This window comes from Anarhichas minor, unplaced genomic scaffold, assembly GCF_050575085.1.
Source record: "Anarhichas minor isolate MPS153535 unplaced genomic scaffold, ASM5057508v1 ptg000017l, whole genome shotgun sequence".
NCBI lineage: Eukaryota > Metazoa > Chordata > Actinopteri > Perciformes > Anarhichadidae > Anarhichas > Anarhichas minor.
This window is the reverse complement of record NW_027466463.1, coordinates 14,294,783-14,316,524: the sequence shown is the minus strand read 5'-3', so window position 1 is coordinate 14,316,524 and position 21,742 is coordinate 14,294,783. Positions and strand designations below refer to the sequence as shown.

General features: G+C 46.8%; 1 protein-coding gene across 32 annotated transcripts in view; it reads left to right on the top strand.

Annotated features, from left to right (window-relative positions):
* Positions 1-21,742, top strand: part of tcf7l2 (transcription factor 7 like 2) — an 87,005-nt gene that overhangs the window by 16,882 nt on the left and 48,381 nt on the right. For 20 of the 32 annotated variants that reach the window (XM_076093811.1, XM_076093807.1, XM_076093836.1 and 17 more), the window contains exons 4-5: positions 13,351-13,452; positions 20,543-20,602. In XM_076093811.1, the coding sequence (XP_075949926.1) occupies positions 13,351-13,452; positions 20,543-20,602 (162 nt within the window). The remainder of the gene's footprint in view (positions 1-13,350; positions 13,453-20,542; positions 20,603-21,742) is intronic. The other 12 variants (XM_076093816.1, XM_076093814.1, XM_076093819.1 and 9 more) reach the window with 1 other exon arrangement.

The following is a 21,742-nucleotide window of genomic DNA, read 5'->3' as shown; positions in this document are numbered from 1 at the left end:
CATTAAAGACAGGGGAGATGGTGCGCTAATGAGTCTTTGTGTCAGTGTGTGTATGGTGGTGGTGGTGGTGGTGGTGGGGGGGTGTTTTTGTGGTTTTCAGCCTTTATCATCTGCATCCTCCATTGTGGTGTCACACACCCAGTCAAGAAGAGGAACTAAAACCCCCGTAGTACGCTGACGACATACAGTTCACACACAAACTGAAAAAGACATCAGAATGTTTTTTTCCAGTGTGGGCTGGATGGTGTCTTGCAAAACTTCCGTCCATAGAAGCTTGAAAAAAAAAAAAAAAAAATCCCGCTTGTTCCCCCGAACAAAAATAACCATTTTAATTACTATGGTTGTGCTATGGTGCAGCCACAGCGCGGCTGGCAGGACCCGGCTGAGGTGGCACCGGCCACTGGGGATGGGGACAAGGTCTGGGCCGGCCTCCAGGGAAATTACAGGGTTGTGTGGAGGAGGGGGGGGGGGGGAGAGCTGAAGCCTGCCTCCATTCCCTGCTGTCAGCCCAGAGAGCTACTGTTTGCAGCTAGCCAGCTACTCTTGTTTCATCTTCACCCTTTAGGGATAATTGGAGATGTACTCTGTGTAATCATGTTTTTTGCTCCAAAGTTGAGTTTCATTGTCTCAGTCGGAGCATCTGTGTATCTGCCCGGCATGCAGGAAAAAAATACAATTTTTATTTTATTTTTTAAATGTTCCATTGCTTCTTCCATTCTTACACTCCTGTTCTCTCTCTAACCTCTTCAGCCATCTCATGTCTCCCTTTTCTCTCCCCCCCCCCCCCCCCCCCCCCCTCCCTCTCCCCTCTCAGTATGTGCTCTGATTACCTCTCCAAACTGGCAATAAGTTGATTGCTTTACAGAGATGATGTAAGCCTCTGCCCTAGGGTACATCAGGTTGGATTTCTCTCGCTTTATCTTGTAAAGCCTAAATTAACAGCTGGTTTGGTTGGAGTTCTCCTGGATCTGACTAAAGGATTAGGCTTGGTTCTCATGCGAGTCAATCCGGTTTGATTTATTGCAGGTCTATCAAAAAAGATCAATGGGAGTCCTTTTGAAAGTAAATCCTTAATCGCTCTTTGCACTTACGTGTCATCATTGTGAATTTCTTCCCCTCCCGTCTATCTCTTGCTCTCTCCTTTCTCCATTCTCACTACCTAATTCTTATTCTTCCCTTACACCACTGCCTTGTCTGTTTTTATTTTATTTTTTTCCCCCTTTATCCTCCTCCACTCCGCCCAACCCAATCCGCGGCAGCGATCTGCCTCTGTCGATGGTATCACGGTGAATCGTCGGATAGATTTTTCTCTGCTCTCATTAGGTATCCGTTGGGGCCAGGCAGCCCTAAGCACGGTGCTAGCATCCTCTGGTTGTGATCACAACGAGACCCTGCCGCTGCCGCTCTTGTTTCGTCTTCACCCAAACTTCACCTAAATCATGCCCCACGTTTTCTTTCCGCCCTTTCGGCCCGTCACTCAGCTCCGGCTCGAGGTAACAAGGAAGATTAAGAATTGATATGTTTTGTTGTCGTAACCTTGGACTTTTGGGAGAGTGAGTTGTTTAAGACGTGTTGAACTCTCAAATATTTTCGATATCGGCCTTAAAAAAAAATCCGGGATGGGTTCGCGTGTTGACCACTTCTTCCTTGCATCTTCATTCCCTCCAGGCATAGATGCATGCTACGTGAAAACAAGTGCTAAACCGATGCTAAAAACATAATCCTTACTTTCAGTCATCGCAAATGTGGGACTGCTTATTGTCTTGCACATTCAAGTGCACATGCTTCCCTGTCGACAAAATGATATAACACTCAAACGACACCCTGCTGCATATTTTCCTCCAGACATTCGTAAAATGACCTGGCAGCTGTTGAGAAGTGGGGAGCGGGGGGGGGGGAGGAAAGGGGGGGGGGGAGGGGGTTAAGATCTCACTATACTCTTCCTGCTTCTCCAGATTTCTCTTTCTCCTCTCATTCTGTCTCACGTTCTCTTACTCCCCCATCAACAGGGCTCATTAGGGTATCTTCAGCACCCCCCCTCCACTCCTTATTTTCCTCTTTCCTCCATTTCTCAAGGCCGTGACAATCAAGGAATATGTAACTTGCCGAACTTACCAACAGGACAGACCAAAGGGTTAGATGGATGGACAAACGGCATTGAGGATATGCTGATGAAGCTTAGGCTGCATGTCCTGTAGATGGTTTCTCCTAAGGCTCTCCGGTATCCACCCAATATCCATGTCTCTCTCGCGTGTATACTTTGTCCCTGAATCCCCTGGAGTCTATTTTTCCTACGTTGTGATTATGTGCACGGGGCGGAGCGAGGTGAAAAGGTCTCCGGGTCGATCGATGTCAAATTCAGGTGTGTCCTCCTGGCATGCTCGCCGAGCTGGATGGCTGGCAGGCTTGGCGTTTGGAGGTGTGGGAGTGGCTGTCGAGGGGTGGAGGTAGGGTATGTGTGAGGGGTGGGGGAATCCACGGGATACGTGGGAAGGAAGGGCTTGCTGTCAGCCAGCTGGACCTCTTAATCCTACAGCCTTGGGGAAAGGGTGTGTGTGTCTGTGTGTGTGTGTGTGTGTGTGTGTGTGTGTGTGTGTGTGTGTGTGTGTGTGTGTGTGTGTGGATTGTGTTTGTCTCGCAGAGATTTGTCAAGTTTAGCACACCTCTGCTCCCCTCTTTGGCCCAGCTGAGCCCACAGTGTGTGTGTGTGTGTGTGTGTGTGTGTGTGTGTGTGTGTGTGCGTGTGTGTTGTGTTGTGTTGCTCCAGTGAGAGACAACCAGGATTTCATGTGCACTGTGTTTACTGTAGTCCTCGCTTTTAACGGCACACTGTATATTTATGTCGAGACGACACAGCCTCTCACCCCCTTGATGTTGGAGAGGCGCTGGGGGTTGGTGCGAGGTGGAAGTGGGGGAGAGGCTGTCCCGCGCTGCTTGTTGAGGGGGGGGAGGAAGGGGGTTGGTGGGGGGTAGTTGTGAGGGCAACAAACACTGCCAGCACCCCCCCTGCTCCGCCCCATCCCCTTCATGCCCAGCCCTCTGCGAGCATCAAAACGCCTATTCTCTAAAACTGGTGTGTGTGCACTTTATCCGGCTCTACGTCATACTGTAGATAGCGGGCTGATTGCGTCATCCCCTTGTCATTCATTAGACACAAAACATACTATTTAGCCACATTCCATGCAAGCTTCCTCTCTTTTTTTTTCTGCTCTCTCTCTCTCTCTCTCTGCCCCACTCTCCCTCTCTTTTGGCGTAGACTTTTGCATATATCACAGGCTGGCAGGCTAAGAGCTTGGGACTTCCCCACGCCACACTCCAAGCCTTTGATCCTTTGCTTTGGAGGTAACATCAAAAGGAGAGGCATAGAAAGGCAGCTACTACTGTGAAGTTCAATGTTCAACTTGATGGCTTGGCTGAGGGCTTTTTTTCCTCTCTCCTCCTCTCCCCACCCCCCTCCCTCACCTCCCCCCCTCCTCCCGCTGCTCCCTCGATCCCTCCGCTGCATCCCTCAGCTGACAAAAACACACAGTTGTAGCCAAGGTTTTTTATTTATTTTTTGGTGCCTCTGACCTCACCTCCATAGAACCTATCTGGCACAAAACAAGACCTCCTCCCCGTAAAAACTCCGATATACAGATGGGGTAGACAAAGATTCAGTCGTTTCTTTTTGATGCTGATGGGGGGAAAAGGTGCAGTTCCAGTGCCCGGCCCTTCCCTGTCTCTCTCTTTTTTTTTTTTTTTCTTCCCCTCTCTGTGTGGATAACATTCAGCATCCTATATTGCAGCTGGTTGCATCAATACCAAGCCAGGCCCAATGGTAGCAGCGGTGGTGGTGGATAGGTTAGCTGGAGGAAAAGGGGCATCGCACCATATTGTTTTCTGCACGCCCCCTCTGTGTATATGGATCCATCCTTCCCGTCTACGTCACTTCTTCTGAATGTGAGAGAAAGACAGTGTCAGAAAATGCTCAAGAGGAGAAAGCAGAGCATGCTTTCATTCAGCTGCTCCGGTTGCTCTGCGTCGACATCGGGCACGGAAAGCTGGCAATCATTCGTTCACAGGAAGACAATAATAATGAACGCCTCAACTGAGTTTCTTATGCAGACTCTCCAAAATACGGCGGTATCAGATGAAGCTACGCATTCCAGGTCAATGCCGGGCTTTTCTGTGGTGTAGTCGACTGTGTTTAAATGACGCAGACTCGATAAGGCGATCCAGAAAGCTGAGGTGCTCCACTAAATGCTTTTTGGTCTTTCATGAGCTTCCCTGTCTGACTGTGCCAATTAGCAAAGGCGTGTGGCCTGCTTTTCTTCTCCTCTTTTTCCTGCTTCAACTCTTTTTTTTTTTTTCTAGATAGACGCTCTCTATCATGCTACCGCACACACACACACACACACCGCCGTACACACACAAAGCACACGTTTGGTGTATCATTAGCTTAGTGTGCGGGGAGGCGTGCGAGCCCGGGCTCTCCCCTGCCTTATCTCCATGTCAATCACAGCGTGTGTGTGAACATCAGTTGTAATGATCTCCATCCAGCCTGTCGGTGCGTGTTAGCGCCTGGCTTCCCTCGCCCCCGGAGCAAGCCGTTCCCTAGCTAATAGATGCAAAATTAAGCTGATCAATAGATGGCCTCAGCTCATTATTGACATGTTATCGCGGCGTGGGATTTTTGTGCGGGGGTTTTATGCAGTGCTTGCTCGAGATGCAAGGCTAGAAGGAGGGAAAAAAAAAAAAAAAGTTAGCTGTCTTCCCCAAATGGCTCAGGCCACTGTGTTTCAACCCTGCAGTGATATTACATTAAGTTAATTTATTCTTACTCAATCTTACGCATGTAATATGTTCTATGATAAAGCCCTTTTCTATTTATATTGCTTGTCCTGTTGGAAGAGTAATCCCCTGCTCAGTGGTAGGAAATGAGATGGAGACTTTGTAAAACGCCATATTAAAGATTCATCAATAATTGGCATGTGTGCTGCTGTTTGTGTTGTGGGGGAGGAGGGTGTGGGGGGGGGGGGGGGGGGGCTCTTATGGACGGATCACCACGTGATTGAGCTAAGTGGTAATTAACTATGAGAGAGGTGTGTGTGTGTGTCCTTATCAGCCTGTGCTTGTGTGTGTGTGTGTGTGCATGAAGATGCTGGTGTGTGTCAAAAAAAAGAAGTGGGTATGCAGAGGGTAAGATGGGGGACAGAGTTGATTTGGAGGTGACCGCTGAGGTCATGTGGTCAGGTTATGGAGGGGGGGGGGGGGGGGCTACACAGCAGCTTGGCCTGACCCTCCTCAGGTCTTATTGTCACGGAAGCATCTCCCATTTTAATGAGCACCAATAACCAAGCCCTTATTACTTATTTATTCATTAAGCTACCGCGGCAAAGCGGCAGTACCCCACTGGGTGAGTGTGCGTGTAATTGCTTGTGTGGGATTTTTCTTTTTCCTTCTTACATGCACGGTATCATAGTAAATATCGTGTTGCGTAACAACAAGTTAGTTTAAAGCTAATTGAAGCTAAAATAGATGGCCTGAAGCTAATGAATTAGCCTGGACGGTTGGGTTATTGAATCCATAAGCTGAACTCATATTTGAGTTGAAGCCCTTAAAATCCTGGGCTTGAGGTATGCTGAGGGAGTGGGCCTCATGAATATGGAGGCTGAACTGCTTCAAGGTGTATGTGCAAGTGTGAAAGAGCCACAAAACAGACTGGCTGTTTGTTGGATTCGTATGATGCTTTTGTGAAGATTAATTGCCTGTTGGTGTGTGTGTGTGTGTGTGTGTGTGTGACGCCTTCAACATAATGCCTTCTGATTGATAACTGTGCGTAGGTGGAATTGTGTGATAGCGTATAGTGTTTTCACAATATCGGAAGTCTTTGTGAAGCCTGAGAGTGTACACATTCTCTCCCTCTGAGGCATGTTTCTTAGCTTCCTTATATCCAGTCTACCGTTTAACTAATTCATAGTGAACTCTCGCAGAACAAAACCAGACGCCCAACATCAAGGGCAGCGTTCAGCTCTCCTCCAGCACAATACCAAATACAGCGTTCTCCAGCAGAACGTGGGCGCTGCAATCGGCTTACTTTTTCTCCCTCAGCAGAGCTCAGCTGCTGTTCACATTTTTAACTCTCCCCTCCACGCCCCAAACCCTGCTTCCTGCAAACAAAGGTAAAGCATGTAGTGTGTGCATGAGTCGCCCAACCTCTTCTCCTCCATACGCCTGGCCTGGCCTTGCGTATGGGGCTCAGACACACCTATTCCTGCAAGACGTGCGTCTGCACTTCCATGTAGCCTGTAAGTAGGTCAGTGTGTACGAGACTCCAACCAGGAAGGCCCGGGACCTGATCCTTGGCCTGCCAATCCATCAGCCTACTTCCACTGAGCTGTGGGTCCTCTACTGACTACCATTAATAACCAGAGTAATGCATTTATACAGCATGTCAGAATGCCCACAAATCACAGTGAATGTCTGCACTCGTTAGTTAGATGATAGCATAAACAGATGTTTACATGGAACTGACAAGATGATGTTGTTTCACACTCAAGTTGATGCATGGAGGGATCTGTGGTAGCCTACATTTAAAAAAGAAAATAGAATAATAATGCAGGAATAAAACTAAATCTAAAACCTCATGTCAAAGGCAACTGGGTTTTCAGTTTTAATTTTGGAGACGCTTCAACGCTCGTCCATGATGCGTAATACTTCTCAGAAATGATGCATGACTAAATGTCCTCAGGACTAAACCAGTAAATCCAGTTGCCTTTTGCATAAGAACATCTAGATATCCTGTTACACGGATCACTGACTATCTCCATTGGAAGGAAAATAGAAGGACTTTATTATGCTGATGATTTGATAAAGCACCTAAACAACATAAATTATGATTTAGTATCGCGCCACAAACATTAGCTTAATCTCTGCAACTCTGATTTTTGGAATAACTGAGCACTTTACTAACCAGACATGGCAGTATTGACGAGTAATCCCACTTAATACAATAAATTAACTATGATTATAACTCCAGTAAGAGTAAGTAAGACCACTCGATCAAGCTGCGCTTACGACCATTGCAATTATACGAACTTCCAGTCTCATAACATACAACCCACTCAGTTTGTCACCCTAGTGGTCACAGTCGGAGGTGTGTTTCTGTCCGAGCAAAGGAAAAGAAAGAGGAATAGTCACTCATCCAGAAGAGCAGCTCTGTGAAGCAGGAGAACCACCTGAAAGCAGAGGCATTCTGCAGCAGAGCCTGATGCTAAAGGTGCCAGAGCGCCTGTTCATTAGCGGGGTTGACGGAAGACCAGCCAGCTCCTGCTGGCCTTCACCCTCCCTGCCACAATATTTATAGAGCAGCCAAGAGATCCTCTTAATGACCCAGGGAGAGGGACAGTGGGGAAGGGGAGAGGAGAGGGGAGAGGGGGGGTGCAAAAGTCAGAAATGGAACGCTGTTTACTTTCTGAGGCTTGTTGAGAAGTTGGTGTGTTTTGGACTGCAATCATGTCACCCTGACACTTCCTTTGAGAACACACCCAGGTGTGCGTGTAGTCTTTGCCATAGTCTGTCATCATTTTAATCATTTAATGAAAGGTGCATTTTAGCTAAACGTTTGACTCGTGGACACTGTCGTCTGCTTGGGATTGTTGTGGACAGATTTGTCAGCGACGTTGTTGCTCAATCCTTTGAAACTTTCCGGTCAATCAGCTGGTGTTTGAACAGCACATTTGTCCACACTTGCTAAGTAAACAGTGTCAGGGCAAAGCCATACTTATCTCATGAACCGGTGTTTAAGGGAGCGGAACTAACTTCCAGAACAGACCCCGTAAAAGTAAAAGAAAGGACACCAAACAGATCAGTGAAAAACGAAGAAACATTTTTTTGTCAAAGACTGCAATACTTTCTCAGATATTATGAACAACGGTAGTTTCACGAGCCTGTTTCTATAGCCTCGTTTTAAGGGGTGAGTAAAGTGTGAGTTTCGTCACGTACACATTCTGTATACGAAAGTGTCGGGCTGAGTTTTTCTGCAAGAGAGAGAAAGAAGGGGAGGCGGAGGTGGAGAGAGTTGGCAAAGGGAGTAAGGGTAGAGGAGGGGAGGCTTTGGATCAGGTCGGCGGCCCCAATGCTGTCGGGGCCAGTGGAACCCCCAAGCGGTTCTGGCTTTGGAGTAAATATGGGCCCAGCGGACCCCTTCCCGCCCCAGGGCACACAAACCCCAGGCCATCCCACATTCCACTTTTATTTTCCTGGTTGCAAAATGCCTCCGGCTATTAGAGCAGGTGGGGTGTGTGTGTGTTTTTTTTGTCTTTAATATTAACTCATAAAATGTGCATTAGTAGAACCAAAGCAGTCATGATGGGCCCCTCTTGTGTCTGCTAACTTTCTCCCAATTTTGTCAAGATGTTCTTGCGATACTGCATTCGCTTTACAGTGAACTCGTTCCTCCACAGACACAACAACGTATCGTATAGCTGAGTGGGCTGCTGAGGGGGGGTTTCAAAGGGTCTGCGTTGCATTAAGTGTCTCCCTGATGACTGTCCCCTCCTCTATAAATTATATGTTTGTAAAATCACGTGTTTGCTCCTTTTTTTTTTTTGCACCTGTGAGTGAAGACAAAGGCTGCCGGCAATATCCGCAGCAGATCAAGACAATATGCTCGGCTCTCGTTTTTTTAACGGGATAAAATTGTAGTCAAACTGGATGACTAATCTCTTAAGCTCGGTGCAGTTTACTTGCAGAGCTTTGAATGGGCTCCTCTTACTAGCCTTGATCATTTCAGACTTAAATAAAGCTCTTTAGTATAGCGGTCTGATTGGTGTAATCTGCAAGCTGTCAATCCCATCTCTGGGCGCTCTCCCGGAGGAGCTGCCGGGCCCGTCGACCAGAGTGTGGGCGAGCGTTGTTGTTCAGGTGTGAATGGGCGAGTAAGCATGACAGTGTGTTTGGGGGGGGGGGGGTCGCTCTGAATGCACATGTGTTGTATGTGTACGCGGCCTATGACGACTTTGTAGAGCTATGTCATGTCACAGATGGGTCGAAGATCTGCTGGACTCTCTAGAGCAACACCCAGTATCCATATGCTGAATTCTGAACCCAAGCTGCTCTCTGTCTGTCTGTCTCTCTCTGCCCGTCTCCCCTCCCTTTTTCTCACATTGCTCACATGGCTGGGATGCTTGATGGAGCCCCAGTGGTCCTCATCATCTGTCCCTCGGCCCCCCGCTGGAAAGTGGACCAGTGTTTGGGAGCCACATTGGCACATAAGGAGCCCTGTTTGTTTGATTGGTCTGAAGCCTTCTGCTCTTAATCCAAAACAAAACGAACAAGCCGCGCGGTGGCTGCTGCTCCAGCCGCCAGGCCGCATGTGATAAACACATCAGATATTTGGGGGGTGGGCGGGGGTTTGATGGGAAAGAAAGCCGGTTGCTGACCAGAAACGGCCTGCACTCTCCGCGTCCGTCATTCTCACTAAAAAATGCATGAGTAAAACTCCTCCCCCTCCCCTTTCTCTGTCAATAGCTGGTATTGACGTTTGGTTAATGTTTGATAGGATGTGGAGAAAAAAAAAGGTTTATATTTGGGAGGATCAGAGTCTGGCACCGGTGCCAGGTTTTAGGCCAAATTGCCTCAGTGCCAGCTTGTTGAATTCGTAACAGCAGTGTGGAGAGCCGGTGTGTAGACGTGTGAGGATGATGTGTGAGCGCTCAGGATGCCCCTTCAATTGTCTCCAGCCCGCTTCGCCACTGCCACGAGCGGTGACACCGGGCCCAGGGCCCCAGCTTGTTTTCATTGTGATGACAGTCGGTGTGGATCTGGGTTAACACTCTGTAACTCATGACATGCCAGACCTCGGTGCAGCAGCCGTAACTCACATGGGTGAGTAGTCCAGCATGCAAATAGCAAGCACCTGCTCGAACATATACAGTAAAAATAAAAGTGGCGGAACAAGTAGCGGATTAATTAAGTGTTTTGTCGATACGGTTTTGGGGAAAAAAGCCAAACTGAGTTGATTCTGTTGGACTGTTGGTCAGACATGAAGACGTCACATTGGGACCTTTGGGCTCTAGGAAGAGGCTTTCTGACCGATTTTAAAGACAAAATGGTTAATTGATGAAAAAAAGAACAGGCAAAATTATCAACAATGAAGATAATCATCAGTCATAGCCCTTGTAAACCCCTCCCCCGCACCCCCCCACCACCACCACCACCAACCCCCTTCTTGTGCTTGGGAAAGCAGCGGAGGACGGGGAAATCGGAACAGCGAGAGTGAGTTCATCCCTCTGTAAGGATTTAGAGGACTCCCTTGTCTTTCACTTCATCAGAGACAATTGAGTCATTCAGCTCCCATTGTGGGGCTGGCCAGGCGAGGAGGGGCGCAGGGTAGGGGTAGAGAAGGGGGGCGGGGGGGGGGGGGGGGGGTGGTAGAGGCTGAAAGGGAGCGAGGAGAAGGAGAAGCCGTCTGCTGCACAACCCGGTGGAGCCGGAGCACAGTCACTGGGTGGCTCTTACAGGGTGGGGGTCTGTCGAGGGGGCCGTGTTGGTGTGTGTGTGTGTGTGTGTGTGTGTGTGTGTGTATGGAGCAGGAAGAGAGACAGAGGGAGAGGAGAGAGTTATCCTAGAACTCCGGAGCAATTTGTCACATTGGAATGGCTCTTGAGTTACCCGGGGGGCCCCCTCATAGCGGGAGAGTTTTCAGGTCGCAGAGTGGGGAACAGGGAGGGGCTTGGAGCAACAGTGAGGGGTCAGGGGTCATGGCCTACTCAAGCCCAGGCGGTGCGTCGGTTAGCAGGGCAGGCGGGCGGGCGGAGGAAGAGGAAGGAGGCCAAGGAGAGGGGCAGGAAGGGGCGGGGGGGGGGGGGGGGGTCGGAAAGCCCGGTGCTTGCCAGGGCTCCGTTTTCCTTGGCATGCTTGTAAAACCTGCAGGAGAGATTAGTGTGTGAGAACATTTGCAATAGCGGGCCTGAAGTGGAGCCACTTGTAAGGGCATGCGCTGCGCCACCCTCCCTCTCTCTGTAGTCTTTCAGTGTCTCTCCACCACACTCGGGGGGGGTGTCACCTTCACGCTCCTTACCCACCTACTCACAATGTCCTCTCGCTCGACCCGGCTGCAGCTGTGTTTGAATATTTGCATGTGTGAGCATGTGCGCACACGCAATGGCAGGACTTTCCCATGACTGGATTCACAATCCCCCCCCCCCACTCCCCACCTCCCTCCCCAGCACTGCCCCGTCTTCTTCTAGCCCCCCCTGGCACCATTGGACACTGTCTTGAATTACCTCATACATGACAGCAGCCCCGTCACTCTATTCCTCCTCTTTTACTGCTACAACACCAACCCCCCCCTTCTCCTCCTGTCTCCCTCCTCCATGGCAATTAATACCCAGTGTGGGGGGTCCATAAAAAACCCACAAGACCTCAACTCTGGAGTTTTTACAACCTTTCCTTTTTCCACTCTCAGGACATACAAACAAGCATAAACAAATCCAGTTTTTTAAGCAATAAAAAAACGTCTTGGGGTCGTAAAATGCGTGGTAGTGGTGGAGGAAGACCAGGAAGCGAAGCGTTTCTTTTTTTCCGTACGCCGGCTCTAACCGAGGACATGGAGTCAATAACTCCCTCCAGCGTCTACCACTGGCAGGCACCCCGCAGTGAACTCTTCACTAATTACCACTGATTTAGACACAGTCTCAGGAAGGGTCGCGACACACTCACTCTCTGACCATCTCTGACACACACACACACACACACACACACACACGGCCTCAGACATGCGTACCAACTAGCCGTCACCCTTACTGGATGGCAACACAAAGAAATTGAATCTGCATCACAACAGCCAAACTGCCACAAGAGAGTCACAGCGAGTTCTCTGTGCACTCTAGCGATTGTTTGACGATGATTGCAATTAAGTTATAGTTTATGAAACAGCAATGCCTCAGCTTTTGTGCCAAAATGCACTTTTTTAGGTCATTATTGCAAAGAATGACATGATCTCAATCACTCGTGAAATATGATTGGTTCAGGAAGCGGAGCAACAAACTCTGAACATGTGGAAAGGAGAGTTTGGATTTCTTGATCGTGTTGAAGGCTTTATGTCCACATGGCATCGCAGGCACAGATCCAAGTCCAAGTTCACCTGTCAGACTTGTTTAAGGGGATGTCTGGTGCGTAATAGAGCAGCTCATATGACGGCTCATTTGAAATGCCTTTGTGGATACCAATTGAAGTGACACCAATGACAGCCCCTCGGTAGCCACTGAGGGCAATATATCAATGTAATGTAACTCAGTAGTTTCCCCTCTTCACGTGCTTTCAGGCCCTTTACCTTTTAGTGCTCTACCCATTCCAAAAGGCCTCCGAGCCAAAACAGCTGCTGTGACCCGCTTCCCTCAAACTAGGTGGCTGTGACATTGATGAGTCTGCACCACATTCTACAGCAAGGTCAACAGCAGGCGGTCAACGGCTGACAAATCCACAGAGAATTTGCGCCATCCATTCATTTACATATGAATCTGTGAAGAGTGATTTCCGATGACGGGTAGATTTGTACTTTTGTTGTTTGGGATTGAATATATCAAGACATAAGTGAAACCATTTTAGGTAGAACAGTGATCTCTGTCATCAAATTAAAAGGACTCCACCCAGTTTATAACATAGACAGATGTTTCTCATGACCCTGGTTTCTGCTTATCCGTCTCTCTCTCTCTCTCTGTGTGTGTGTGTGTGGGTGTGTGAGAGAGAGACTTCTAATAGAGGCCAAGTCAATCATTTATGGGAGCAGTCAGGAGGTTTAGCCCCAGAGGAACGTGGTGAGACGCCATGCTTTAACCTCTTTATGGGTTCCAATAAAACTCTGACAACAGTCACATTTATGACATTAGGTCATCTTAGAGCCATGAGCCGTGTACAGTACCTTTAACCTCTGCCCCCCCTCCCCCCCCCCCCCTCCCCCACCTCCAACTGAGTGACTTTATGCAATCCAAAATCATCCGTCAGCTACTTAAAAAAAAAAAAAAAACCAAAACATTTCCTGCTCACTGTGAAGCAGCCTGGCTCCCCAAAAGAAGAGTTTTGTGCAGTATGTTTCTGAAAAAGTGTGTAATAATGTGGTTAACACAGCTACCCGTGTGCACTCCTGCTGGACGCTCAGACACACGCATCCTCACCCCATCCACCATCCGCCTTAAGATCTTTATTTGCTTTTCCATGCTTTTGAGTTTTCACACCCACACACCTGTCAAGAAATGTCGTCGTCCCGTGTTTGTCTTATTTTTAATTTGTTCTTCTTGTTTTTTTTGCTTTCTGCATTGTTAACATGTGTTTTCTTTCTTTCCATTCTGTTTCCTTTCTACCATTCAGTACCTACAGATGAAATGGCCCCTGCTAGATGTTCAACAAGGAGCTCTTCAAAGTAGACAAGCACTTAAAGATGCCAGGTCCCCGTCACCGGCACACATCGTTGTAAGTAATACTCCGCCCGGTACTTTTCTTCTTTCACCAGCTCTTCTTCCCTTATTCACGACAGAAAGACAAACGAGCCCTGCTTTCCCTCTCTCGTCCATCCTGAAAAACGTCTTCAGCATTAAAGCCCTCCCATTCTTCCCATTAATAAGATGTTTTGGTTGGGGAAAAAAAAAATGCACATTTGTTTGCATTTACCCTTAAATCAGTCACTAACACACCCAAGTCAGTTTCATGTAATCCTGTTATTTTACACGTGCACAGTTTTGACGACGGACAGTTCCGTGGATCCCAGAAAGTAGAGCTTTTGTCTGTCAGCGAGTGATCAGGAGGCGAATGCCACCGTGGCAGGTGCAGCAGTTGTTCTTTGGACAGTCAAATGATAAACCGGCCCAGCCTTGCACTGAGCTGGAAGATTATGGAGCACGGGCCTTTATGTTGACAACTTCTTCACGAGAAAGAGCTAATGCTGGGCTGCTAGCATCTCGTCTTTGAGGGGGAAGTGTGGGCGTTCCTTCCACATTGATTACCCTATCCATGGAGTTGGAGGAGTAGTCTGGCAGGAGAGTTGGCTGGACAGCCATAGGGGGGGGGGCATACGCAGTACATACCCACAACAGAGCATCCACCCCAGGCATGTCGATATCTAAATAGGCAAGCAAGCTCCAGAGTGAACAAATGAACGTGAACTTAGCAGTTAACTAAAGGCAGAAAGTTTTCAGGAGGTCAGCGGAAAGGTTGAACATAGGGAGGTGTACGCATGTGGTCACAGGGTTAGCGAGCCAGGAAAATCAATTGAGTGTGGGGATCGAGCAGAATTAGTGAGGTGATCATGAATACCCGGGGCCATTATTGGACACAGTTGTTACTTTTTGTTTTTAGAGTCGGGGCATCTACATCATCTACATATTGTTATGGAAATGAAAAGATTTGAAAAGCGCTTAACGATTTTTAGACGGAGATGCCTTCCGAGTTTGTGCGCTCATGAATACAATACCTCCTGTGGTAGCCGTTCAGCGCCGGGGCTAATAATACACGGCTGACCCTTTGTGTTGATGCACTCTGTGCAACAACACAGTTAGCAGTCGCCATGGAGCTCACACAGAGGGAAGAAGCCATATTTTTTTTTGTTATCACACAAATTACACTCTCAGGACAGAGTGGCCCTCTGAGTCACGTTTGACATTTGATCAGTTCAGTTACTTTTATGGTCTGTAATAAATACCATCTCTAACAGATACTCAAAAGTTGGCGAGCCAAGGCCTCGTTGGTATTTTGCCCGTTTAAGTTAAGCACGTCTTAAAATAGCAGGAGTCGACAAGGCTGTTTACTCGAAACAGAAACCTTGTCAAAAGTTGCATTTGAGACAAAGAGCTAGCGATGACAGCGTTATTCTGAACAAAACAAGCCCGGCTAAGAACCCTCCTTATCTTTTCCCTGCGATGCTAGAGTTATTTTTATACCAAAGAGTTCAGGGGCCTCTTCTTACTCTGTTATTTTAGGAGACGCGGAGAAAACAGTCCCAACTCCTGTGAAGTCATTAAACTGGTCGTAGGCAGCAAAAGCTGCAGGTAAATACTTGAGGTTTTATCCCGCTATGAGTCACACGGTCTGTAAATACTTACCACCTCACATCCATCTAAACTCCTGCTTTACGGTTCCCTTTTACAGGAAGTTTGAGAGCAACAGTAAAGTGTAATGGTTGCAGTTAAACATTCTCAGAGCGCACTAATGACATCATTTTATGGACATTTCTGTTGTAATGTATATTTTTAAGTTAGATTGCTCTATTCTGAGTTGGGCTCTTAAACGATCTATAATTCCTACCAAACATGTTGGGGTTTTTATTTTTGGCAAAATAAATTCAAAGCATCTATTTTTCCACAATGTACACAGAAAGTTGTAGCCTAATACAAACAGTCAGGCATGCAACACTAACAGGCTTGGAACAAAGAGGCAACAGCGAAACACAAAGTGGCTGTGGGGCAAAAACAAACTTGAAACAACAAAGATGGACGACCAGTCAGATGGAAACAATAAGCTTTGCACATTGCTGAAGTACAGATCCATTCACAACCACACAATGTAGTGACCGTACCTAGTGAACTAGAGGAAAAGATTACGCGATAATGGATGATAAGTGATAGATTAGCATGAGGTAATAACAAACATGTTGGGGGGGAAAAACATTTACATTTACATTACATTAATTCATTGTAATTCTATTATATATTCAGCACAGATAGGACATGAGCCAAGGGCTAAAGGGTTGGATTTAGTCATGATTGCGATCTCAGGTTTCTGTCCTCGGAAGGCAGTTTTAGCCAAAACTAAAAATTAAGTAAAGAGACTCGTCCAAACTCTAAAAGTGTCTTTGCAGGTAAAAAAAACAACCCAAAAAAACCCTGTTGGATTTGATGATAAATAACTCAGTTAATGAAATTTTAATGAACCTTCTGGTTTTTTTCTTTCTTCAAGCTTTAGTTCTAAGCAGAATACAAAAGCCGAATGGAGCAGAGGGAGCCCTATTAACTCGACACGGTGATCAGTACTGACGCTGATCAATATGAGAGAATACATTGTAATATTTGTGGTCGTATTGCCCAGCCCTGGTGTGATCTGTTTGATAGAGTACACACATGCTGGTGAGATCAGAGGAATTGCAGCACCGCTGCATAGGCGCACATCTCGCTGTTAGCGCCGAGTGATCAAATTGAATGTGAAATGCAGCTTGTATAGTTGCCGCTCCTGCCATCCTGCTCCGGCATCCACCTCTGACTGAGAAGGAAGTGTGACTGAATGTTTCCCTGGTTTGCATCACACTGGCTGTTGTACATATAGAGAAGACAGATTACTGTGGACAGCATCGTGAATGCCAATGATAACCTCACACGGACTCCCGCTGGTGTCACTCAATCAGTCAAGTCTTTCTTTATTTATTTTGCACCAGAAGTTGTCGGCCTGCATGTTCCGCTACGTGATCCCCTTATCAATAAATCCGTCCGTAAACGGTAGTTTCTTTTTGTTTACAAATGCAAAGAAACACTCGGGGCGCCTTGATCTCTCCCCGTCTGCAGCGCTAGCAGAGGCTACATTGGTCGTGATAAGAAGCCGTGGATTGGCCTGCTAGATAACAGCAATCTGAAGCCTAAGTGACCCTGAGACGGTTGAAACAACAATAGAACGACAGTGAGCGATAGAGGGGAAGACATAGATGGCTGGTAGATAAGGCCTCTTAGGAAGTAGTCGGTGTTGGAGGAGAGATGGACAGGGACGGACGTGCAGACAGATGGTCTCGTTTCTGGCTGGAAGGCTCAGTCGAGGTGAAATGCTGGAGGATCAGCCGAGAAAAGGGGAAGTGACCTCACGCAGTCTGGTCTTTCTGAGGGCTGCGCTGTATGCCCCTGTTTACCATGCCCTCAAAGGGGGCCAGGCAGGACCCTTTGAAGTGCCTGACCACCCCGCAGGCAGCCTCAAAACCTGCCGCCGCTGAACTTTTATGCCATTGGCTGATAGTTATTCAATATTTATCCACCGATTGATGTGTATTTTTTTGAGGCAGAGAGTCCGAGAAACACAGCTCCTGAGGGAAAGATCGTAAACAGCCCTGGCTTTGCCAACTTGCCTTTTATTGTGATGTTTTAATTTGCCATTGTGGACTCGAAGAGACTTTGTGGCTAGCTAGCAAGAATTAGCTTAAAGCGGGAGGCCAAATGTAGGAAGTCGTGTGAGTGTGCACGTTGTTTTCTTTTCCACTTTCACACTTCTGTTATTTAGACAGTGATTACTGCCCCAGTAACGCAACAGAACATACCAGAACAGATTGTTTCGTAAATCCAGTACTTAACATGTGCGCCTGTTGATAGCATCAACAATAGTGCAGCGAGGGACTCTGCAGGAGTCCAGGCTCATGTTGGTAATATCATCATAACGTCAGTTGACTGAAAGGTATTAAACCGTCTCATCTCGCAGTCATTTGATCAAACGTTGTAATAGATAAAGAACAGAAGCTATAGAATGAGATGTATTTAACAAAAAGTAAGTCATTTCTAATATTTCCCATTCTGGGAATTGGGGCAGAAACATGCAAATGTTAAGAGCACACACACACACACACACACACACACACGCACACAAACTACTTTCCTGACATTCACGTGCATACGCACGCTCACACAGCCTTAGAGTCTACAGCCTTGTCCTGGTTGAACAATGTCTCCATTGTTTTGTGGGCTTTCACTGGCAGCAGGGGACGGCTGGAGTGTTAACCATTTCCCAACTGCGCCTCACTGTGCGTTATTGTGTGTGCGTGTGTGTGTCAGAGGTAGTGAAGCATGGCCACAGGGATGAAGAGAGGGAGGGCACTTGCTCCAAGTGTATGGTAATTAGTGTGGAGGAAGTGATGGAATCTGGCCATTTTTATGGCCTGCGAGACCTCCCACCTTAGCCTTTACAACTACCCAACATACTTATTTTATTCCCATTCAGTCTGGTTTCCCTGAAGAATGTGTACTGGAGAGAGGCTTTTGTGAAAAGACCTGACGTGTTTTTGATATTATAAAAAAAAAAACAGAATCGCGTCTTAGCCAAGCAGTCAGAAAAGAAACGGCACAATGACTCTGTGGATCCCAACAATGGGCCAAAGGACTGGATGGGCAATGCGGCCGCTACTCTAGGTTTGTGTTAGAAAAGACAGACCCAGGATCACATTCACCTTCCTTGACCGCGTCTCTGTCCGTTTTAGAGTAATGGGGATAAAGGGGGCTTCCTGTGTCCTGAATGGGCCATGCACCTGGGCTAGCCAGACAATTGCCCAGAACTCTGGGACGCCTGGCCTCCTCAGCTGTTAATGAGCGACCCCCATGGCCAGCAGGCACCACCCACACACTGTCCATAGGCTTTACCTAGAAGGCTTTCTCTATCCTGGCTTATGCCGACCTTAAAAGTGCTCTGCTTTTTCCAAATAACCTCTCCCCCGCTTTTGTCTTCTTTCTGCGCATGCATCCATCCACCCTTAACCTTTGCTGCAGGAGAAAGCCCATATCGCACACATTTATTTATTCATTGTTGTGGTCACTTTTTTTTGGCTTATAGGATTGATATTTCTCAATTGAATTTACCGTATCATTATTGATTTGGAAAATCTTAATTTACAAATGGCGTCGCGGTCGGAGATTTTACCCGAATCGCCCAGTTCTTTTGGGCCCGCCATCCAGACCTCCAGACAGAGACCATTGTGCCTGTCGGCTGTAGCTCACTGTCTTCTCCAGACGAGACGTTTGCTCGAGGGGTCACCACGCTTACATCATCGGCTTGGGCCAAAATCTGAGGCCACCGAGACGTGGCGTCAGGCCTGGGAACTGTGACAATGAAGATGAGAGCACCTCAGTCATTGTTATCCGTCCGGCAGCCTGGACGGCCGCTTGTTCCCACAGACAATCTACTCAGTGTTGGCTTAGTCAGCAACAAAAGCGCATTAATGACTCAAGAGTCTTCATCGCTTACGTTATGGGCTTAACAGAACACACTAAACATTTGAAAGTAAAGGTAAATAACGATGCTAACGTTTTTAAAATGTATTTAAATATTAAATCGTAACAGAGCCTCTCCATTGCAACATTTTACTGTAGGAAATGTGAACAGCAGTTTTTTGTATTGACTCTGTGCTCGTTTTTTGTCTGTGTAAATAGATAGGGCATTGTCGTCTATTTTCCTTGCTGTGTTATTTGACCGTTGAATAACCTCTGTGAACTTAAACTACCCTAGGGAATGTGTGACTCTGTGTTGGACATGCACATTTAAAGGGATAATACGTATTTGTATCTGTTTGTGTGTGTGTGTGTGTGTGTGTGTGTGTGTGTGTGTGTGTGTGCGTGTGCGTGCGTGCGTGTGTGTTTCACCAATAACCACAGTGTTCACTGCATAGCTGTAATGAAAAAAGCTATCTAGCTGGCCCCGGGGTCAAGCACAAGTACAAATAGAACCCAGTGATCTTGCTGCAGAGACAGCGACTTGCTCAGTAGCTCTTAGGTCCTGGAGCCCTTCAGTAAACTAAATGCCCTGTTGCGTTTCTCCGCATGTTCTGAGACTTCCACTAGCATGTCCTTTCTTCCTTAGGAAATCAATAACTCCCTTCCCTTATGTTCTTCCTCTTTCTTCCTTCCCTGTCCTCTATCATCTTCTGACATTTCTAAGAAAGATGTGAGATCTGAATGTCTGCTCTTCAGAGCAGCAGGTACAAATGTGCCAGGTTAACCTCTGAATCCCTCCCACTCGAAAGAAATGTGTATTTAAAACAGCTAGTAAGACTAGGCAGTTCACAACTTCAATTTTAGTGCAGTGATGCGATGGAAATAGCAGACATGACTGCTCTGGGGACCCGTAGTCAGCACGCTTTCTTACTTCCATTTACTTTATAATTGTATCTTTAACAGCTCTAACAACAAGAAACACATGACTCCGACATTCAGGCGATGTTATTTACTCCTCTGTGTCGAAATCATGATAGTTACAGCTTGAAAAAATAAAAACTGTGCCAAACCTTTGAGGTGACAGTGGATCCCCAGACCAGCTGACTGCTCCTGAACATCTCTGAAGGTGTGGCTGCGGAGGAGAATGCAATGTTCTAGCAAAGTGAAAAAAATGTTTTAACAACCGGCCAGCCAGTACCTACAGCCATGTAACCAGTGCAGAGCCAGTGTTCTCCCATTCTATCTGTGTATGATTAATAATAATGTGGCCGAACATGCACCCAGGAGAAAGCTGAGCCAGCAGAGACGAGGTAGTAGTTTAAATAACTAAAAAGCCTGGGGATGCATTATTACCAGGGAGAACACGTTTCTTTTGCATAAAACCTGGCCGGCTAGGATTGTGTGCAGGTGTGTGTGTGTGTGTGTGTGTGTGTGTGTGTGTGTGTGTGTGTGTGTGTGTGTGTGTGTGTGTGTGTGTGTGTGTGTGTGTGTGTGTGTGTGTGTGTGTGTGTGTGTGTGTGTGTGTGTGAGAGAGAGAGAGAGAGAGGGAGAGAGGGGGATTGAGAGATGGAGAGCTGATATAATTGTGTGACTTGGGAACATCCATCTTTGCCTTTCAGGGGCCCTTCTGCTGGGAATTCCCCGGACAGTCAGATCTGAGCCTTCACCAATTTCATTTGGTGAGAGACCTTTGAATTCCAAAAATATCTTGTTGGATTTTTTTGGCTGATTCCACACGCAAATTAACAACTGATAATTGATGATTTTTAAACAAAAATAACCTCAATTCTGGTGATGATGATGATGATGATGATGCTGCTGCTGATGATAATCCTGCTGTGTTGTGCTTTTGTGCTATAATTCAGTGCTGCTGCTTTGTTGCTGGTGTGCTTTTTAATGTCTGAAATGTCAATCAGGTGATGGGATGTTTGTGGGGGAGGGATGTTTTGGATGGTACATGCATTTCAAGTGCTGACTTAAAATCTTAAACCTTAAAAGAGAGCCTCACTGGGTAGTCGAGGTGTTTTCTGTGTGTTACAGATTCTATTTGCCTACTTTATTTGTCTTGTGACTAACCGGTCTCAGTCTCCGGATCGTTTTGGTTTAATGGCAACATCCGTTTTAGCTTTGGGAGTCATTGTGGGTGTATTTGGTTTGAATTAGCCTCAAATCCACCAGCAGGAGAAGGCAGTCTTTGTACTTCATTGAGAAGCTGTTGTGCTGTCTTTATTAACAGCATCTGGGCCTGAATGTAGGACAGAGAAGACGTGTCATGTGAGGACAAAGTGTTGACATCTACTGGTTGAAGATTTGGATAAAAGATGACCTCACCAATAAATCATGCTTTATTGTGCAAATAGAAAAGTAACGCTGCATGTTATCTAGTCCTTGTCCTGCAACCTTTAAAAAAAAAAAAAAAAATCACTTTAATACAAGCTGTAGTTTAAAGGAAGTAGAACTTGAGGGTAAAGTTAGTTTGAGTTCTCTGTGAGCTGACATGCGGAGGACTTCAGCGAGCCTTGTTTTGGGTTTGTTCAGTTCATCTGTGTGAAGCTGGATAGATGCTGGCATTATGATACCCAAAGGGCAATTTATTAATCTCCTCTGAGGCGACCGTGGCTCCGTGGATTGCCTGCTTGAATTGTTTGACTAATCAATTGCTTGTTGATTTTGCACACTCTGCAGGGCATTTGTTGCCAGTGAATAACACGAGTCAAAAGAGAGAGAAACAGGCAAATCATGCTTTATTGTGCAAATAGCTATTAATACGCCGGTGTCGTCTCCGAGGATTTAGAAGAAAAATAAGTAACAACAACAAC